We start from the raw sequence: 16779 nt of genomic DNA, 5'->3' as shown, positions 1-16779 counted from the left end.
CGGCAGGGGCGGGGAGGGAGAGGGGTCAAACCAGGAGAGTGAGGTGCTCAAGGGACTGTGGTGATGGCTCATGGGTGATGTGATGTGGTGTGGGAGATCTGCGGAGTCTACGCCTGAGGGGAGAGAGCAAACAATGTACAAAATGAACAACAATGTTAGAAAATAAAAAAGCTTAATAACAAAAAAAGATTCTTTGCAGGTATGGTAACATACATCTGCATGAAAAGGTGTAATCACGTGTCTGAATCTTACACAGTGTTGTAAACCAACATTACCTCCATAAAAAATAAAATAAGTATGTATTCTTTTCATGATAAAATAAATGAAGAAGACCAAAAAGAGGTATTCTTTGCAGCACTATTTCCAACAAAAGCCTGAAAATATACAAAAAGTCATTAATAGGGGCTAAACAAGCCAGGGGACCACCATCCACAGCACGGAATGCAACCATCACCCCCTCCCCAAGGATGTTCTGTAGTTCATTTAGATCTCTAAGATGCAAAGTAAAAGCACAGGGTCACCCTGGTGGCGCAGGGGTTAAAATCACTGCGCTGTCAAGCTATCACCAGCTACCACAGCACAAGTTCAATCCCTGGCCAGGGAGCTGACCCACAGGGTGCAGCAGACCTCTCCTCTCTCGCCCGCTGCTCCCCTCAGCAGTGTATTTCAGTACATCTGCCTGTTCTACTCCCCACTCTGTCTCTGGTAAATCCTCTCACCCTACCCCACCCCACACCTCTGGCCTATACCCCAGCTCTTTTATGCAAATATAAATATTTTTTTTAAGTATAATTCTTTGAAACAGGTGAGAAAGCAAGGTGATTAGCAAGTAAGAGAAGGTTCTGGGCTAAGGGCCAAAAACCTGGGATAAGAACTGCCATAATTTCACTGCTTTTATTACGTCTTTTTCGCCCTGTCTCTGCTAGTAATCTGTTCTGCGTCTGTTCCAGGCTGCTGGTTTTTTTTTTAAGATTTATTTATTAATGCATACAAGAGCTGGGTTACAGGCCAGAGATGCAGGGGGATGAGTGAGATGATTCACCAGAGACAGAGTGGGGAACAGAACAGGCAGACGGACTGAAATACACTGCTGAGGGGAGCAGTAGGTGAGTCAGGAGAGGTCTGCTGCGCCATGTGGGTTGCTCCCTGGCCGGCCAGGGATTGAACTCTTGCTGCAGAGGCTGAGGATTGCATCATAGTGCAGTGCTTAACCCCTTATGCCACCAGGGAGGCCCAGGCTGCTGCTGCTGGTTTTTTTTTTTTTTTTTTTTTTAAGATTTATTTATTTATTTATATAAGTACTGGGTACAGTCAGAAGCGCGGGAGGGTGAGAGAATTCACCAGAGCCAAAGCAGGGAACAGAACAGGCAGACTGATGAAATACACTACTGAGGGGAGCAGCGGGCGTGGCAGAAGAGGTCTGTTGCGCCATGTGGGACCCTCGCCGGTGGCCGGGGATCGAACTGGTGCTGCAGAGGCTGCAAGCAGCTTTGCAGCCCAGCGCTCAACCGCTGCGCCACCAGGGGAGGTCCCAGGCTGCTGTTTTTAACAATATTCTTTCCTTGTCAATTGTTCACACAGATGCTGAGAAACACACAGATTTGCATTAAACCACACAAATCCCCCAAATTAAAAACTCCAAGAATTAATTTCTCTTTTCTAGTCACCGAAACAATCCCAGCAATACTTTGCAGTTTATAAAATGTTGATAGTAATTCAACAAATTTTTATATACAATCCACTTCACACAAAGCACATGCGATAATAAAGATGTGTTCCTCTGAGTTCTTTCCAGAATGTGAAATAATTGGAATGACAGTTTCTCACCTATGTTTACCATCTGTTACTGCCTTCCCACACCTGCTCCATCTCTCTCCATGAACACATAACACACGTCGCTGTTGCCAAATCACCTTAAAGTGTGTCGCAGGCAGCAATACTGTCCCTAAATATGTCAACACATGTGTCCCAAGAACAGGGACAGTCTCCTACACAGCCACAGGCCAGCACCACACCTGAGAGCATCTACATTAATAGCAACAGCCAATATAAAGCTCATCCTCAAAATTTCCCAATTATCCCCAGAATGTTCATGACTATTTTTGTTTTTGTATTTTTTCAATCCAAGTTCCAACATCTTTATATAGTGCCTGGTTTCTGGGGCCCTTCAGTCTCTCTCAGCCTGCAAGAGTTCCGGCCCCTCCCTATTTTTTATGACACTGAATCCTTGGAAGAGGCGAAGCCAGCTGCCCTGCAGAAACGCCCCACCTTTGGGGACTCCTCTGTTCTCTGAGGCATAACTTCGGGTTAAGTTACGGTTCTCTGAGGTTAACTTCAGTGCACGAGGGGCACCTGTGCTCGCTGCCTCGCCTCGCCACGACACACACGGAATTCTCGGGCCCTTCCATGACTGCCGAGGGCAAACTCTCCGCTGTAAAGGCCTATTCCCCCGCCCCCCCCGCCTTATAACTGGTACTCTATTGTCAACTATCAGTGTGTAGTTAATATAATGTGTGGGCTAATACTTTGGTCTTTCTCATCCACTGACTTTCCTGACCCGAATGTTAGGAGCACACAACAGTGTTTTCCAGTGCCAGCACCTTCCCGCCCTTCTATCTACTGCTGCGTTTACGCTTTAATCCCTTTCTCTTCATCAATCCTGACGCACGTTTATCCTTCACTAGGTCTCACTAATCTTCGTTCTATGCTTATTTTTATCTACTCCTTCCTTCTATTTTCCTTGGGCTTATTCAATTGTTCTTTGTCTAATATCTCACTTGAGATGTTCAACTCATTCATTTTCAGTCTCCTGCATTTCAGGCTGTTAACCTCCCTGGTGCCCAGCGATGCTGCACCCAGCCCCAGCTCTCCCCACAACTCAAGACCCACGTAACTCTCTGCTGGACACCTGCATTCTATATCTAAAACTTACCCTGTTACAAACTAAATTCTTGATCTCTCCCAAATCCCGATGGAGAGAGGGGCAAGGCAGGCACAGGGAAGGCGAGACAAAATCCGTTGCTGTGGTAACAGAAGGGGTATAATCTAAATCACCTGCCGTGAGGTTGTGCAGCTCTGGCAGGACATCTGAGCTCTGAGAGCAACAAGTTCATTTTCAGAGCATGTCTTCTCATTTGCCGGGCTGAGTCTTCAGGTGAGGGTCTCCTGGAGACAGGCTTGGTAAGGGAAACTGCCTGCGTGGCGGCGTCTCAAAGAAAGGAAGGGCACCCTGAAGGGGCCACCCAACTGCCCTCCATGCTGGCTCGCTGGGCACCCTCCGCCTCCTCGGGCGATGCCCACAAGACTCCCATATCTGCGAAAGGCATCACTGCACCTCTCCTGGGTGGCCGTGGCTCCACCCTGCTGTAGGGCTGCGAGCTGAAGCTGAACTCATGGACACTGGACCAATGTTTCTTATGTGTGCTATTTTGTAATAAAAACACAGTTTCTCTAGACCAAAGGGGCAGCTGCATGCTTGCTGCAACCTGCTGAAAGACTACACCGTCAAGCGTTTAGATGGCAAAGTCTCCGCAAATTTGCCCACAGCAGCCCTGGCCGGGAGCAGCCGCACCCCTCCTGGATCCCCCTGCTGTCCGTCCCCCCTCGCCCATTCTACCCTGGCAGCGAGGGGCCTTTTCAAAGGTGAGTCCGTGTGTTACTCTCTAGACTTGGCAGTGCTCCCTCCTTCCGCCAGCGCCCGCTTCCCTGTAGTCTCCCCACCTGGCCAGGGGATGTGGGAACGCAGTTCCTTGAGCATAAGCAGATACACTCACCTGAGGACCTGAACCCCAGCTGTGCCCTTTCCTGGGACTCCTCCTGCAGAGAGCCGCCTGGCTAGTGCCGCGCGCCACAGCTCCGGGGCTGACTCGGTTCTCCCTCGCCGCGGAGCCTACCTTGAGTCCACCCCAGGGCCTCTGTCTCCCGTCACGCCAATGCCCGGACCCTCCAATTTTAACCTTAACCCTTTAGACTTCATCACCTTCTGTCACAGCAGTTACCTTTTCACTATGTTGAACTTCTGGCCCGTCCCCACCAGGCGCTGCCACGACGTCGGCGTCTTGCCGCATCACTGATGGGCCCAAAGGGCACACACATAAACTAGGCCCGCGCTGGGCGTGCGCTGCTCAGCGGTGTTACTGCACACTCGCCACAAGCTTCCTTCTGTGACCCATCAGTTATTCAGAAATGCATTTTTTATAAAGGCAATCATTTCTTAAGATTTACTTTATTTATGCATATAAGAACTGGGGTGTAGATGAAAGGTGCGAGGGGTGACAGGACTCCCCAGGGACCAAGAGGGGAGCAGAACAGTCATAGCTATTGAAACACACTGCTGAGGGGAGCAGTGGGAAGACGGGAGAGGTCTGCTGCGCCCTGTGGATCAGCTCCCTGGCCAGGGATCGAACTTGTGCTGCAGTAGCTGCGATAGCTTCATAGTGCTGAGACTTAACCCCTTGTGCCACCAGGGAGGCCCCAGAAATGCATATTTTAATTTCCAAACAAAGTAGAACTTTTTGCTTTTTGTGACTGACTTCTAGTCACAGCACTATCACTGCTGCTGTCTGAGGCCCGAGTTCGAGCCTCAGCAGGTTAACAGCACCCTAAGAAAAGAACATGAATGTACACTATGGGGCTACTAATCTTACAGCAGTGGCCAGAACACACACAGCAGCCCTCCGCCCGCCCCTTTGGCCCAAGAAACAGCACTCCTTCCCAGAACCGGGCCCCCCTGGAACTCCTCTGGAAAACTTGCTCTTCCCTGCGTTTCTGAGAAGTCACTTTTGTTGTGATTCTCTCATCTCCCTAGGAAACCTCTTCTTCTGCCCTTAAAACTAGAGGGTTCCCCAGAGTTCTTTCACCGGCCCTATCCTCTTCTCACTTAAAACACTGTCCCTTAAAGCATCCACTAATCGCCACCAAAATGCTTACCATTCCCAAGTCCACAGCTCCCTCCCCAAGACCCCGGAGTAACTGGTTAGGAATGTATTTCTGGTCAGTTAGGCAGACCGCATTTCAAAGCCCAGCCATGTCCAACTCCAGAGCCCTTTCAAAACACCCGCCCTCCTTTCTACCCAGAGACTGCCACACATCCGAGGCAGAGCCGTCACCAAGACTACGTGATACAACACATGACAAGGTCCTGAGCCAACACCAAGAACAACATAACTGTCGACAGATAAGAGGCAGGACTCGGCGCTGTGTGGGTGACGCTCTCCTGCACAGCTCTGCTCGCCCACCTCGCCCCACCCTCAGCCTCTCCACGGCCGCCTTCCCAACTCGCCACCCGCCAGCGCAGGGGGCCTCTCCCCCCCTTGCCCCTCACTCCGCAGAGACCCCGCCCAAACAAAGAGTCTCTCCTTGGGAAAGAGAGTCAGCCTTCCATTGGCATCATCTTTCCGGAGTCGGCCAAGGGAAAAACCCGAAACCGCCTGCCATGCTGAATGACCAGCGCGAGACAGAGGGCTCTGCAAGCCCGGCTCAGGGAGGGGGGCGGAGGGCACTGCCCGAGCAGGAGGGCAGCTGTCCAGCTGTCTCCGCGAAAACGCCACGATCAAAGGGCGCAGCAAAGTCAGCAGTTCCTTATTACAGTGATAACCTGTTTCAATATTTATTAAATCTTACAAATTCATTTTACTTGATGCTTTAGAATACAATATTTTTTAAAAAACATGAAATATGTTAAACAGTGGCCACAAACATGACTTCAATGTTTTAATTCGAAACCCTCTGAATAAGACATAAAATTATACCAATACCAAACATTACAGAAAATGATCCTGGCGCAGCGCTACCTGCGCGGCCGGTGTCCGCACAGAGCTATTCCCTCTGCCACGCTGTGCACCGCAGCTGCTGCGGGACAGCCTCGGAAACCGGGCCTGCCTTTCCCGCCTCTGTCTCGCCCACCTCCACCGGGGAGGCCGCTCGGGGTCACTCCCGCTGCTCATTCTGGCCCATCTGTGTTGATACTGGGGGGGTCTTCTTTCATTGGCTTCACAATTTTGGGGGAAACCTATGTCATGAGCTCTTTCTTATGACTCGTAAGTATAACTGCTTCTCTGTTGGTTAATTAGGGGTGTGTAGAAAAAGTCGACAAAAAAGGTTCCCAAAGTGTGTTCCGTGGAATCCCAGTCATATGAAAAGGTTAAACGAAAAAAGGATTTCATGGTCAAATAAATTTGGAAAATGCTAAATATCCTACCCTTCGCCCCTCTCAGAAATTCATAACGCATGTTGCTAAAAGTACTAAAGCAGGGCAGCAGGAAACAAGGTTTAACTTTAATTTAGTAGCGTTTGGTAAATGCTGTTGTACAAAGTATTATACAAATGGGTAGCGTTATTTTTGCTCGTTGTTGAGTTTTATTTTCTCTGTCTCTTACCCACATTTGTCAGCAGCGCACAATGCGATCTAAGAAACCTAAGAAGATGGAAATGAATTATTAAGCTAGTCTGATACACAGAACATAAGTTGTGCAGCCCTCAGGGAAAGCAGTTTGGGGGGCCTCCTGGTGGCCTAGGGCTTAAGTCTCAGCACTGTCACCACTGAGGCCTGAGTTCGATCCCCAGCCAGGGAGCTACCCTGCCTGGAGAGGCGCGGCTGTCCTCTCCTGTCTGCCCGCGGCTCCCCTCAGCCGTGGATTTCAGTGGATCCGCCTGTTCTGCTCCCCACACTGTTGCTGGTGAATCCTCTCCCGTCCCCCCACTTCTGGCCTATACCCCAGTTCTCCCACGCAAAAAAAGGGGAGTATAAAAATTAAAAACAGAAACTCCACACTATCCAGTTCCCCCATCTGTATATTTACCAAAAAATTATGAAAACACTAATTCAAAAACATACCACCCCCCCCCATGTTTACTTCGGCACTATCTGCTGACGTGTCCAAGAGCTAAAACCCTCCTAAGTGACCGTTAACAAAAGACTGGGTGAAAAAAGATGTGGGGGTACACACAACGGGGGCTATTCAGACGAGCAGCAAAGACGAAACCTGCGCCAGTGGAGCCGCCCCTGAGGTGGCCGCGCTCAGGGCGGCCCTCAGAGGTGCGCTACCGGGAGAACGGGATGAATTCAACAGAACACACACATTTTTACACTGCAACCAATCAGGGGTTAGCAGAAGGGGAGGGCACGGGGCGGGGGGGGGGCGTGGAGGATGGAAGGCCGCGGGCCGGCCAGGCCGGGAGCCGCGCCTGCCACAGCCACCCAGTCGCGGCCGGTGTCCGCCTATCACAAAGACTAAAAATTCAAAACAAGTTTTTACCTTCTAAACGCTACCAGCATATAAAAACTCCTACGGACTCACTTCTCAGAACCTGGTATTTCTGTTCAATTCTCATTTGCGTTACAGCCTGTTAATTCCGTATACTTCCAGCTCCTCCAGCACCCGACAGAAGCAGCGCTCCATGTTTCTAAGCTCATTTTCTGAATTCTGTATCTTTGGACACTATGGAAGAAATGTTAATTCAAGCAATACCGACCGCCTCCAGGCCACAGCTGTATCGTGTAGCATAAGGTGTCATGCTACAGTTTAAAAATGATCATAAAGCAGCCCAGCAGCCATTCTGTTACTTTATAATGACCCACAGCACAGGAGAATCCCTAACATTAGAGATGCTTCCCCTCCTTCTACTAGAGGGTGCCAGAGAAGCAGCCCCTCTCTCTGCGGCGGCGGGAACCAGGGAAGTCAAGTGAAAACGAGCGGGGCTGCGGGAGAGAGGGAGAGGAGGGACAGATAAAGGCCACAACCAAAATTTAAACCCAGCATTATAAACATTTTGTTTCTCTCATCAAAGAGCCTCTATTTCAATGTTTCTTTTTAAGAATAAAAAGAATGAGCTATTTCTTAAATTATCTTTATCTCAGCCAAAAAAACTTTAATATCCCAAAGCACAGATGAAACTGTTGCTTTTTTCTCAACAGGAGTAAGGAGGTCCTCCTACTTTTGCCACAAAATGTACATTGTTCCAGTGTTCTGTAATCATAACTGGGGGGAGGGGTCTGAAAGGTTACAAAACACCTACTACTTTTTGTTTCCTTGACAAACATGAGAAACTCAATCAAGCCAGTTTGCACAACCCGGTTGAGTTTTGGAGTAATTTTTACTAGGGTCTCTGCTCCTTCCCTACATTAAAAACCTCAAGTGTTCTTAACTATCAGATAGTTAAAAATTTTAAAACGACTAACCCAAATATCCCCTTTGGATGTGGAGTACTACTATAAGACAATAAACACTTAAGTTAAAAAAAAAAAAAAAAAAAAAAAAAAATCAGGGCCTCCCCTGGTGGCGCGGCGGTTGAGCGCTGGGCTGCGAAGCTGCCTGCAGCCTCTGCAGCGCCGGTTCGATCCCCGGCCGCTGGCGAGGGTCCCACATGGCGCGCAGACCTCTCCTGCCGCCCGCTGCTCCCCTCAGCAGTGTACTTCGGTCCTTCTGCCTGCTCTGCTCCCCGCTCTGGCTCTGGTGAATTCTCTCACCCTCCCACGCTTCTGACTGTACCCAGTGCTTGTATAAATAAATATTAAAAAAAAAAAAAAAAAAAAAAATCTTAAAAAAAAAAAAAAAAAAAAAAAAATCAAAACTGATTAACAAAAGTTGAGGAAGAGAAGTTTGGATACATCCATTATTTGTTTGTTTATAAAGGCAAGACACCAAATGGCTAAGAATAAAATTAGTAAACTTTCACTCCCTACAAAATCACACACATACATCACTCACAAAACTTTACAGTGGCCTGTTTGAGTAAATTTAACTTTAGAATTTTTCCACTGTTGATGAAATTTTCCTTTCGAGATTATTTTCCTACCACATAACCATTTGACGTTTGTCAATATTTCATGGAGTTATAGGAACATCTAGTGCCACATCATTTAGTATTTGGCGCCACGTAATTTAATATTTAGGGTATCCAGAAATCTGGTGTATGAAATTATGTTTTACATATTGCTTCAAACCCACTTAGATTATTCATAACAACTCCCTTCTACATTTGAGAGACAAAGTAGCTAAATGAAGAACACAACTACTTGAAAAGTCTCATAATATACATAGAAACAGCTTCCTTAGTTTATACCATTATAACTATACATTATAAATCAGGTAGGTTCATGCTTTGAAACATTATCAAAAAGAAAAGTGTGGGCCTCCCTGGTGGCCCAGGGGTTAAGTCTTAGCCAGCCACTGGTGCTTGAGTTCAATCCCCAGGCTGGGAGCTACCCACATGGTGCAGCACACCTCTCTTGACTCGCCCGCTGCTCCCCTCAGCAGTGTATTCCAGTCAGTCTGCCTGTTCTGTTCCCCACTCTGTCTCTGGTGGATCCTCTCACCCCTGCACCTCTGGCCTGTACCCCAGCTCTTCTACGCAAACATAAAATCTTAATTTTTTTTTAATATTTGTGAACTGTATCTCAAAGTAAGACATTTTTAAACACAGACAAATCAAACCTAAATTTCCAGTCTTCCTCCTAAAATCTGCCCCACTTACAGCCTCCCCCATTATCAATGTCAACTCGTTCCAGTCACTCAGGAAAAAAGAGTTATTTTTGATTACCCTACTCTCTTACCCCATTGTTAATCTATGTAGAAGTGTGGTTGGACCTACCTTACAAATAAGTCCAGAATAACAGCGTGTCTTTTCCTGGTCACAACCCGGTCCAAATTACTAATGTTTCATAAACCAGGATTACAATAGCTACCCAATGGGCAGCCCTGTTTCTGCAGCAATCAGAATCTACAAACCTCAACCAGTCCACAACATACTCCCGATCAAATGACTCCACATCTCATTCTGGATAAAAACCAAAGTCCCTGCTATAAAACCCGGTGTGATCTGCCCTTCGCCCCACTCTCACCCATTGTGATCTCTGAGTCTGTCTGCTGATCTTCAGTTTAATGCTTTATAGCCACAAAAGCATTCTTGTTGCTTCTTAAACTCGCCATACACACTCTAACCTCAGGACTTTTCTATTCTCGTTCTCTCGTCCACATGGTGACACCTCACCTTCCCGCAGACGGCGCCTCCTCAGCGAGGCCCTGCCCCAGGCCGCCTCGGGTCAAACTGCAAGTCCCATAACTCCGCGTTCTTCTTCCTGGCTTTATATTTCTCTATAGCACTTCTAATATCTTTACCTTCTAACATGTTTAACATTTCACTTATTTATCTTGTTTGTCTCCCTTATTATAACGTGTAAGCACCATAAGGACAAAAATCTTTCTCCATTTTGTCTGCCTGCTCTATGCCCGGTGTCTGGAGCAGAAGATAGTCAATAAATGTGTGTTTAAAGAACTAATGCAAAATAGGGCCTCCCCGGTGGCGCAGCGGTTGAGCGCTGGGTTGCGAAGCCGCCCGCGGCCTCTGTGGAGCCAGTTCGATCCCCGGCTGCTCCCCGGCCACCGGAGGAGGGTCCCACATGGCGCGCAGACCTCTCCTGCCGCCCGCTGCTCCCCTCAGCAGTGTACTTCGGTCCTTCTGCCTGCTCTGCTCCCCGCTCTGGCTCTGGTGAATTCTCTCGCCCTCCCGCGCTTCTGACTGTACCCAGTGCTTGTATAAACAAAACAAACAAACAAACAAATAAATAAATAAAAACATGCCTCTATTAAAAAAAAAAAAAGAACTAATGCAAAATAGGGACGTACAAACAAAATTCATCTTGTCAGGATCTGCTCCCACTCCACTTGTGCTACCCACTTGTGCACATACGTGCACACAGAAAAAGTGGGGTGCCTGCGGCTGTCCCCTTCTGACCCAGGAGCCCTGCCTTCAAAGAAAGTAAACAGAGAAAGAGCTACACTTTGGAGGTTGGAGCTGCAGAAGAGGGTCCTGGGTCCTCAGATTTGTGGCATCACCAGATATAAGACTGCGCTCTCCACTGACCAGTATTGCACCCCAAACTTTCTGCCCCCAAACCCTTATATTATTTCATCTAAATGCACCTCACATTAAAGATTTTCATCCAATAGAGGGCTGTAATAAGTAACATGTTCAACTTGCTCTCCCTGTTTTAATCAAAACCAAAAATGAATGCTTACCAGAACTTCATATACACCTAAGATGATCAGTCTTGCCATAGGGAAAGAAAATACCCACAAGACAAAAACACCCATAAAGATTAAAAAATTTCAACATTTGAGGGGCATCCCTGGTGTTACAAGGAGTTAAGACACAGCATTATGAAGCTGTCTGCAGCCTCTGCAGCACGAATTCAATCCCCTGCCAGCCAGGGAGCTACCCACATGGCGCAGCAGACCTCTCCTGTCTCCCCGCTGCTCCCCTCAGCAGTGTTTTTCAGTCAATCTGCCTGTTCTGCTCCCTGCTCTGTCTCTGGTGAATCCTCTCACTCCCACACCTCTGGCCTGTACTCCAGTTTTTTTTTTAAGATTTTATTTATTTATTTATACAAGCACTGGGTACAGTCAGAAGTGTGGGAGGGTGAGAGAATTCTCCAGAGCCAGAGTGGGGAACAGAATAGATGGACTGACAAAATACACTGCTGAGGGGAGCAGCGGGCGGCAGGAGAGGTCTGCGCGCCATGTGGGACCCTCCCTGGCGGCCGGGGATCGAACCAGCGCTGCAGAGGCTGTGGACAGCTTCGCAGCCCAGCACTCAACCGCTGCGCCACCAGGGGAGGCCCAAGTTCTTGTATAAATAATAAATAAATCTTTAAAAAAAAAAAAACTCAACATTTGAGTTAATCTATGTGGCCTGACCTTGAATAAAGAAGCCCAGTTAGGGGCCTCCCTGGTGGTGCAGCCAGTTGAGAGCAGTGCTGTGAAGCTGTCCGCAGCCTCTGCAGCGTGGGTTCCATCCCCGGCCAGCCAGGGAGATTCCCACATGACGCCGCAGACCTCTCCTGTCGTGTCCAATGCTCCCCTCAGCAGTGCTTTCGATCTGTCTGCCTGTTCTGGCCCCCACTCTGTCTCTGGTGAATCCTCTCACCCTCCCGCGCCTCTGGCCTGTACCCCAGCTCTTGTATAAATAAAAAATAAATCTTAAAAAAAAAAAAGAAGCAGCAGCCCAGTTAGCGCTGCCTCTGGCTGCACAGAGGCCGGCTGTGAGGCAGGGTGGCTGAGGTGAGCATGCTGGACCACAACGCTGGACTCAACCCGGCCCCACCGCTGACAGCATCGTCACCACGGGCAGTGAGCCGCCAGGTGCTTCTCTCTCCTCACCTGTAAAATGGAGGTTATACCACCGCCAACTTCAAAGTGCTGTGTGGACTAGATGAGTGATGTAAAATGCTTACAACAGTGCCCGGCACAAAGCAAGCACTGGTAAAAATTGGCTAAAAAATCATGGTACAGGGCCTCCCTGGTGGCGCAAGGGGTTGAGCACCACACTATGAAGCAATACACAGCCACTGCAGCATGAGTTTGATCCCCGGCTGGCAAGGAAGCAACCCACATGGCGCAGCAGACCTCCCCTGCCTCGCCCACTGCTCCCCTCAGCAGTGTATTTCGTCGGTCTGCCTGTTCTGTTCCCCACTTTGTCTCTGGTGAATCCTCTCACCACCCGCATCTCTGGCCTGTACCCCAGTACTTGATGCACAAAAATAAATTTAAAAAAAATCATGGTACAGCGAAGGATTCCAAAACAAAATTGGGAAACCACCGTCACAGATCAAAAAAGGTAACTGCACTTTGCAAATTCTTTGCAATCAGTTATTCTTACATGAGGAAATATTTCTACGTTAGTGTAGTGGGAAAAGATACAAAAATTGAAGGAGAAGAGATAAAGCACTGGGGACAGAAGATACTGGGAGTAAGCTGGTAACGACGGAAGCAGGGTGAGCACTAGAAGGAGGAGGGGGTGCCAATATATTTCTAATTCCGCACTTATTTAAAATCTGCACCAAAAATAACTGAAGAGTAATCTCAACAGATTTTCTGCCCTACAAATGAGTCTACTTTCCTATCTCCCCCCTTTTGCCAACAATTCAAACTCTCACACCACCCTAATAAAGACCAACTACTTCGTGTTCAGCATCAAGACAGCACGGCGGTATCGGGAACATGTTACTCTCCATTTTGTCCGACAAGTTCCCCAGAACCTGCTAATTTGCCAGAGAGGCTGATACAATTCAAGTGCTCCTGACTGGGAACATAATTTTCAACACTGCACTCAAGAGAAAGTTCTGCTGTGATTATTTTAAATATTCAGGAACTTCTCAAGACTATCTTTATCTGCATCCTCATCATAATAAATAATCTGAATGTTTCTATATGCAAAACGACATGCATTATCTTCTTAAATCTAGCCAACAATCTTATGAGACAATCATTATCTCTATTTATAGATCAGAAATTGAGGATCATAATTTAAGTACTCTGCTCAGAGTCACCCAGGCATTAAGTGATAAATGAAGATCTGAACACCTAGATCTAATTCCAGAGTCTTTTTCGTTCCACATTGATCCCCATTTTACATTAAAAATACGAGGGAAGAGTCAAGTATGGAAATCATAATCTGATCAGACTGCCCACCAAGTCCATTAAGAGCCATGTCTTGAACCTGCTGACAACCATGTCTACCATTTCTTTCACTAAATTACAAGCATTTCCTTCAAATAAACAGAAATTAACAATTCATTCTTGATTAACTGTTTCACAAGATCATCTTAGCACATCTGCTGATCGCACGGTGCACCAAATACTGTTCTAGCTGCTCAGGGACTCAGCAGCACCACAGCCCTGTGCCTGCTCTTCGGTGGTGGGAGAAGGCAGGCAATAAACATGTAAACAAGTAAATAAGACATGTGACAGAAGCAACAGAAGGGCCGCTTCGAACAAGGTCATTTAGGAAGGTCTTTCTGAAGAGCTAGTATTTGAACTTGGGTCCAGATGAGAAGGCAGGACTGAAGAAGCCACAGCAGCAGATGCATCAATGGCGTAGGATCCTGTAGGCCACAGTAAAAGTTTAGGTCTTCATCTTATTGCAACGGGATACCACTGGAGGATTTCAAAGCACAGACATAACATCTGTTTATGCCATAGGAATAAAAGTCACTTAAAAAAGATAGACGGCACAAATAAAAAATAGAAATAAATAAACAAATGAAAAAAAAAACAAAAAAGGCATGACTGCTTCAGTAAAGCGAATAACAGAAACCTGAGTAAACCTGTAGCGCCCACGCATGGGGGGCCAGCCTCAGAAAGCCCCCCTGCTTTCGCCACACCACTCCCTCTCAAGTGAGATGACAGTCTCTCATTACACACAATGAAATAGAGGAGAAAATAAAAGTATCTCTGAAGAAGCTAATGCAATTACTTAAATTCATCACTGCTTCTGAAGATAAATGACTGAGAAAAGGATGCCAGAAGAAGAGACAAGCAAAAATGGCATCAGAAAAATGGGCAGACAGGCTGGGCACATCGCTTCTCAGATTTGCCTAAAGCGGACTGAAAAATAAAATTCTGTTAAGATTATAATTCTAACTGTAAAAAAAAAAGATGAAAGTGAGGGTGGAGTAGCCCCTGCATAAACTCTGTCCACTGCGCCCGCCACCACATGCCTGAGTCTCACATGAGGCTGCAGGTGCAATGAGATAGATGATGTTGCTTAACTGTAAATGTAAAATGACTACACAGTCACCGTTTTATAAATTCCACTCCACAAGGGAAGAAAACCCAGGATTTCAGGAAGCCAAAAGCATGTAACTACACAGACCATTTCTAATGCACTGCAAATGAAGTGCTGTCTTCCTAGGGCGATCGTCCTTCTGCTTTGAAGGAAAGTAAGCTCCAGCGCAATATCAACAACAGTGAGGGAGAGAAACGCTGGCTCCATTAGTGCTGACTAGCAAAAATACTGTCATTGTCCTTTGAAATCCCACAAGGCAGGCTGGGGACCAACTTACTCTGGCAAATGATGTAACCATACAGTTAAGCTCCAGAGCCCAAAGGTAGAAAATGTTAAATACTTGTATCATTTAGTGAAAATGTTTTAAAACAGGGAGGCGAATGTGTTCGCAGCTCACACCAGCACTGTTTGCTACCACTGGTGTCCCAAGCCCATGAGAGAATAATCCTGAAAACATTGTTTTACAAAGTGAAATGTGACCACTGCCATCTAAGAGGGTGCAGTCAAACCCTTACTCCACCATTTTACTGTGTGACCATAAGCAACTTAATGTTCTGGAGTCTTAGCTTCTCTATCTGTAAATGAGAAACTTAAAAAAAACCTAACTTCTTAGGGTTACTTCAAGAAATGACAGAGCTATGATGTGAATGACAACGACAATTGGGGCTGGGAACACACCAGCTACTCAATGTGAGTCTCTGATGATGACTGTCATCATATTTGATGTTCCAGGCCCTAATTTTACCCCTTGGCAGGAAAGTAACTATTTGATCTGCTACTGATAAGCAGGCTTGTTCTAAATCTTTTCTGCATGTTATTCAAAGAACCACAACCACCTCTCCCAACCATAACTTCACACACAAACGGAAAGGTTGGTGCCCCTGATTTCTCACAAGTTTTCTCTACCTGTTCCCTAAAGGGTAAACACAAATTAAAACACTACAACAGCACTGGCAGAAGTGGAATATGAAGGACAGCTGGATACTGACTCTCATCCGTGACACGCCACACACAAGAAGCAACAAAAGATGGTCGGATATGGACTTGGGTGAGTTCTCTCTTCTCAGCAAGGAGCAACAGGGACGACTCCACATTTCCTCCCAAAACATTTGCAATCTTTCCCAAACAAGCCAGGATCATGACAGTTTCACAGACCTCTTTTCTGCAGGAAAGCAGCAAAGCGGGGACAAACTCCCCGATGGACAAAACATAACCGGGAGGGAAAGTCCTATTCATCCAAAAAGCACGTTTCTGGGTTTCCTGTTTCGATCACCTATTACACCAAACTCACCTCGTTAAAAAGGTATTTCAAGGGATGGGCGGGTAGGCGGCTACGCTTTCTATCTCAAAGTACTCGTCAGGATGGTCGTTTCCGGACAGGGTCAAGAGCGGGTATTTACTGCAGCGAAACCGGAGGGGCAGGGGGCCTTCCAGGCGGCCGCCCCGGCTCCGCGTGCAGCTCAGGCGCCTCGGTCCCAACACCCCGGCAGGCCCTCCCGGCCGCACAAGTTGGAGCTCAGCGGAAACCCGAGCGGCCCTCGTCTCCCGGCGAGGCCGGAGCGCGGACTCCCGCTGGGCCGGCGCTGCGGCCGGGAGGCCAGCGGTCACCAGCGCGCCAGGCCCGAGAAAGAAACGGACGCGACAGCGTCCGCGAAGGGCCCGGGAGGGCGGCCGCACCTGAGGGGCTGCGGCGGGAAACGCTCCCCGGATCGCCCCAGATCGGGCCCAACGGCCCAAGGTCACGCCGAGCCAGTGGCCACAAAACCCGAGGCACGACGCGGCTGCAGCAGCGCGGGCCGGGCCCGGCGGGGACCGGAGGCTGGAGGGGGGCCTCGGGGCCGGCCTGGGCCCGGCAGCTGCGCCGAATGCGGGCGCCGGCGGCAGCCCCGCGCCGGGGTCCCCCCGCGCCCCCGCGTCCCCGCACTCACATCTCCGGAGCCACTTCATCCAGTGGTAGACGATGGTGCTGTGGTGCTTCTTGTTCTCGATACACCAGGACGACAGGCCCTGGATGGACTCCATGGTGTTGGTGACCGCCTGGAGCTTCCGATCGAGCGAGGACTCCAGCGCCCCCGCCGCGGCGCCCGCCGAGGACGAGGCCTTGCTGCTGGCTCCGCCGCCGCCGGCCGCCATCTTCCCGGTTTGCACCAGCGCGGCTGCTCCCCTGGCGGCGGCGGCGGCGGGCGCGGGCGCAACAATCACTGCGAGCGCGGG

The 16779-nt window shown here is 48.4% G+C and overlaps 1 protein-coding gene across 1 annotated transcript in view; it reads right to left on the bottom strand.

Moving 5' to 3' along the window:
• Window positions 1-16779, bottom strand: part of RPRD2 (regulation of nuclear pre-mRNA domain containing 2) — a 60426-nt gene extending 43647 nt beyond the window's left edge. The window contains 1 exon segment of the mRNA XM_037501058.2: window positions 16494-16779. Coding sequence (XP_037356955.1) covers window positions 16494-16698 — 205 coding nt within the window. The 5' untranslated portion in view covers window positions 16699-16779.

This window comes from Talpa occidentalis, unplaced genomic scaffold (assembly GCF_014898055.3).
Source record: "Talpa occidentalis isolate TD23 unplaced genomic scaffold, MPIMG_talOcc4v2.1 talOcc4.9, whole genome shotgun sequence".
Lineage (NCBI taxonomy): Eukaryota > Metazoa > Chordata > Mammalia > Eulipotyphla > Talpidae > Talpa > Talpa occidentalis.
Note: the sequence above shows the minus strand (reverse complement) of the source record. Positions and strands in the feature narration are given on the sequence as shown.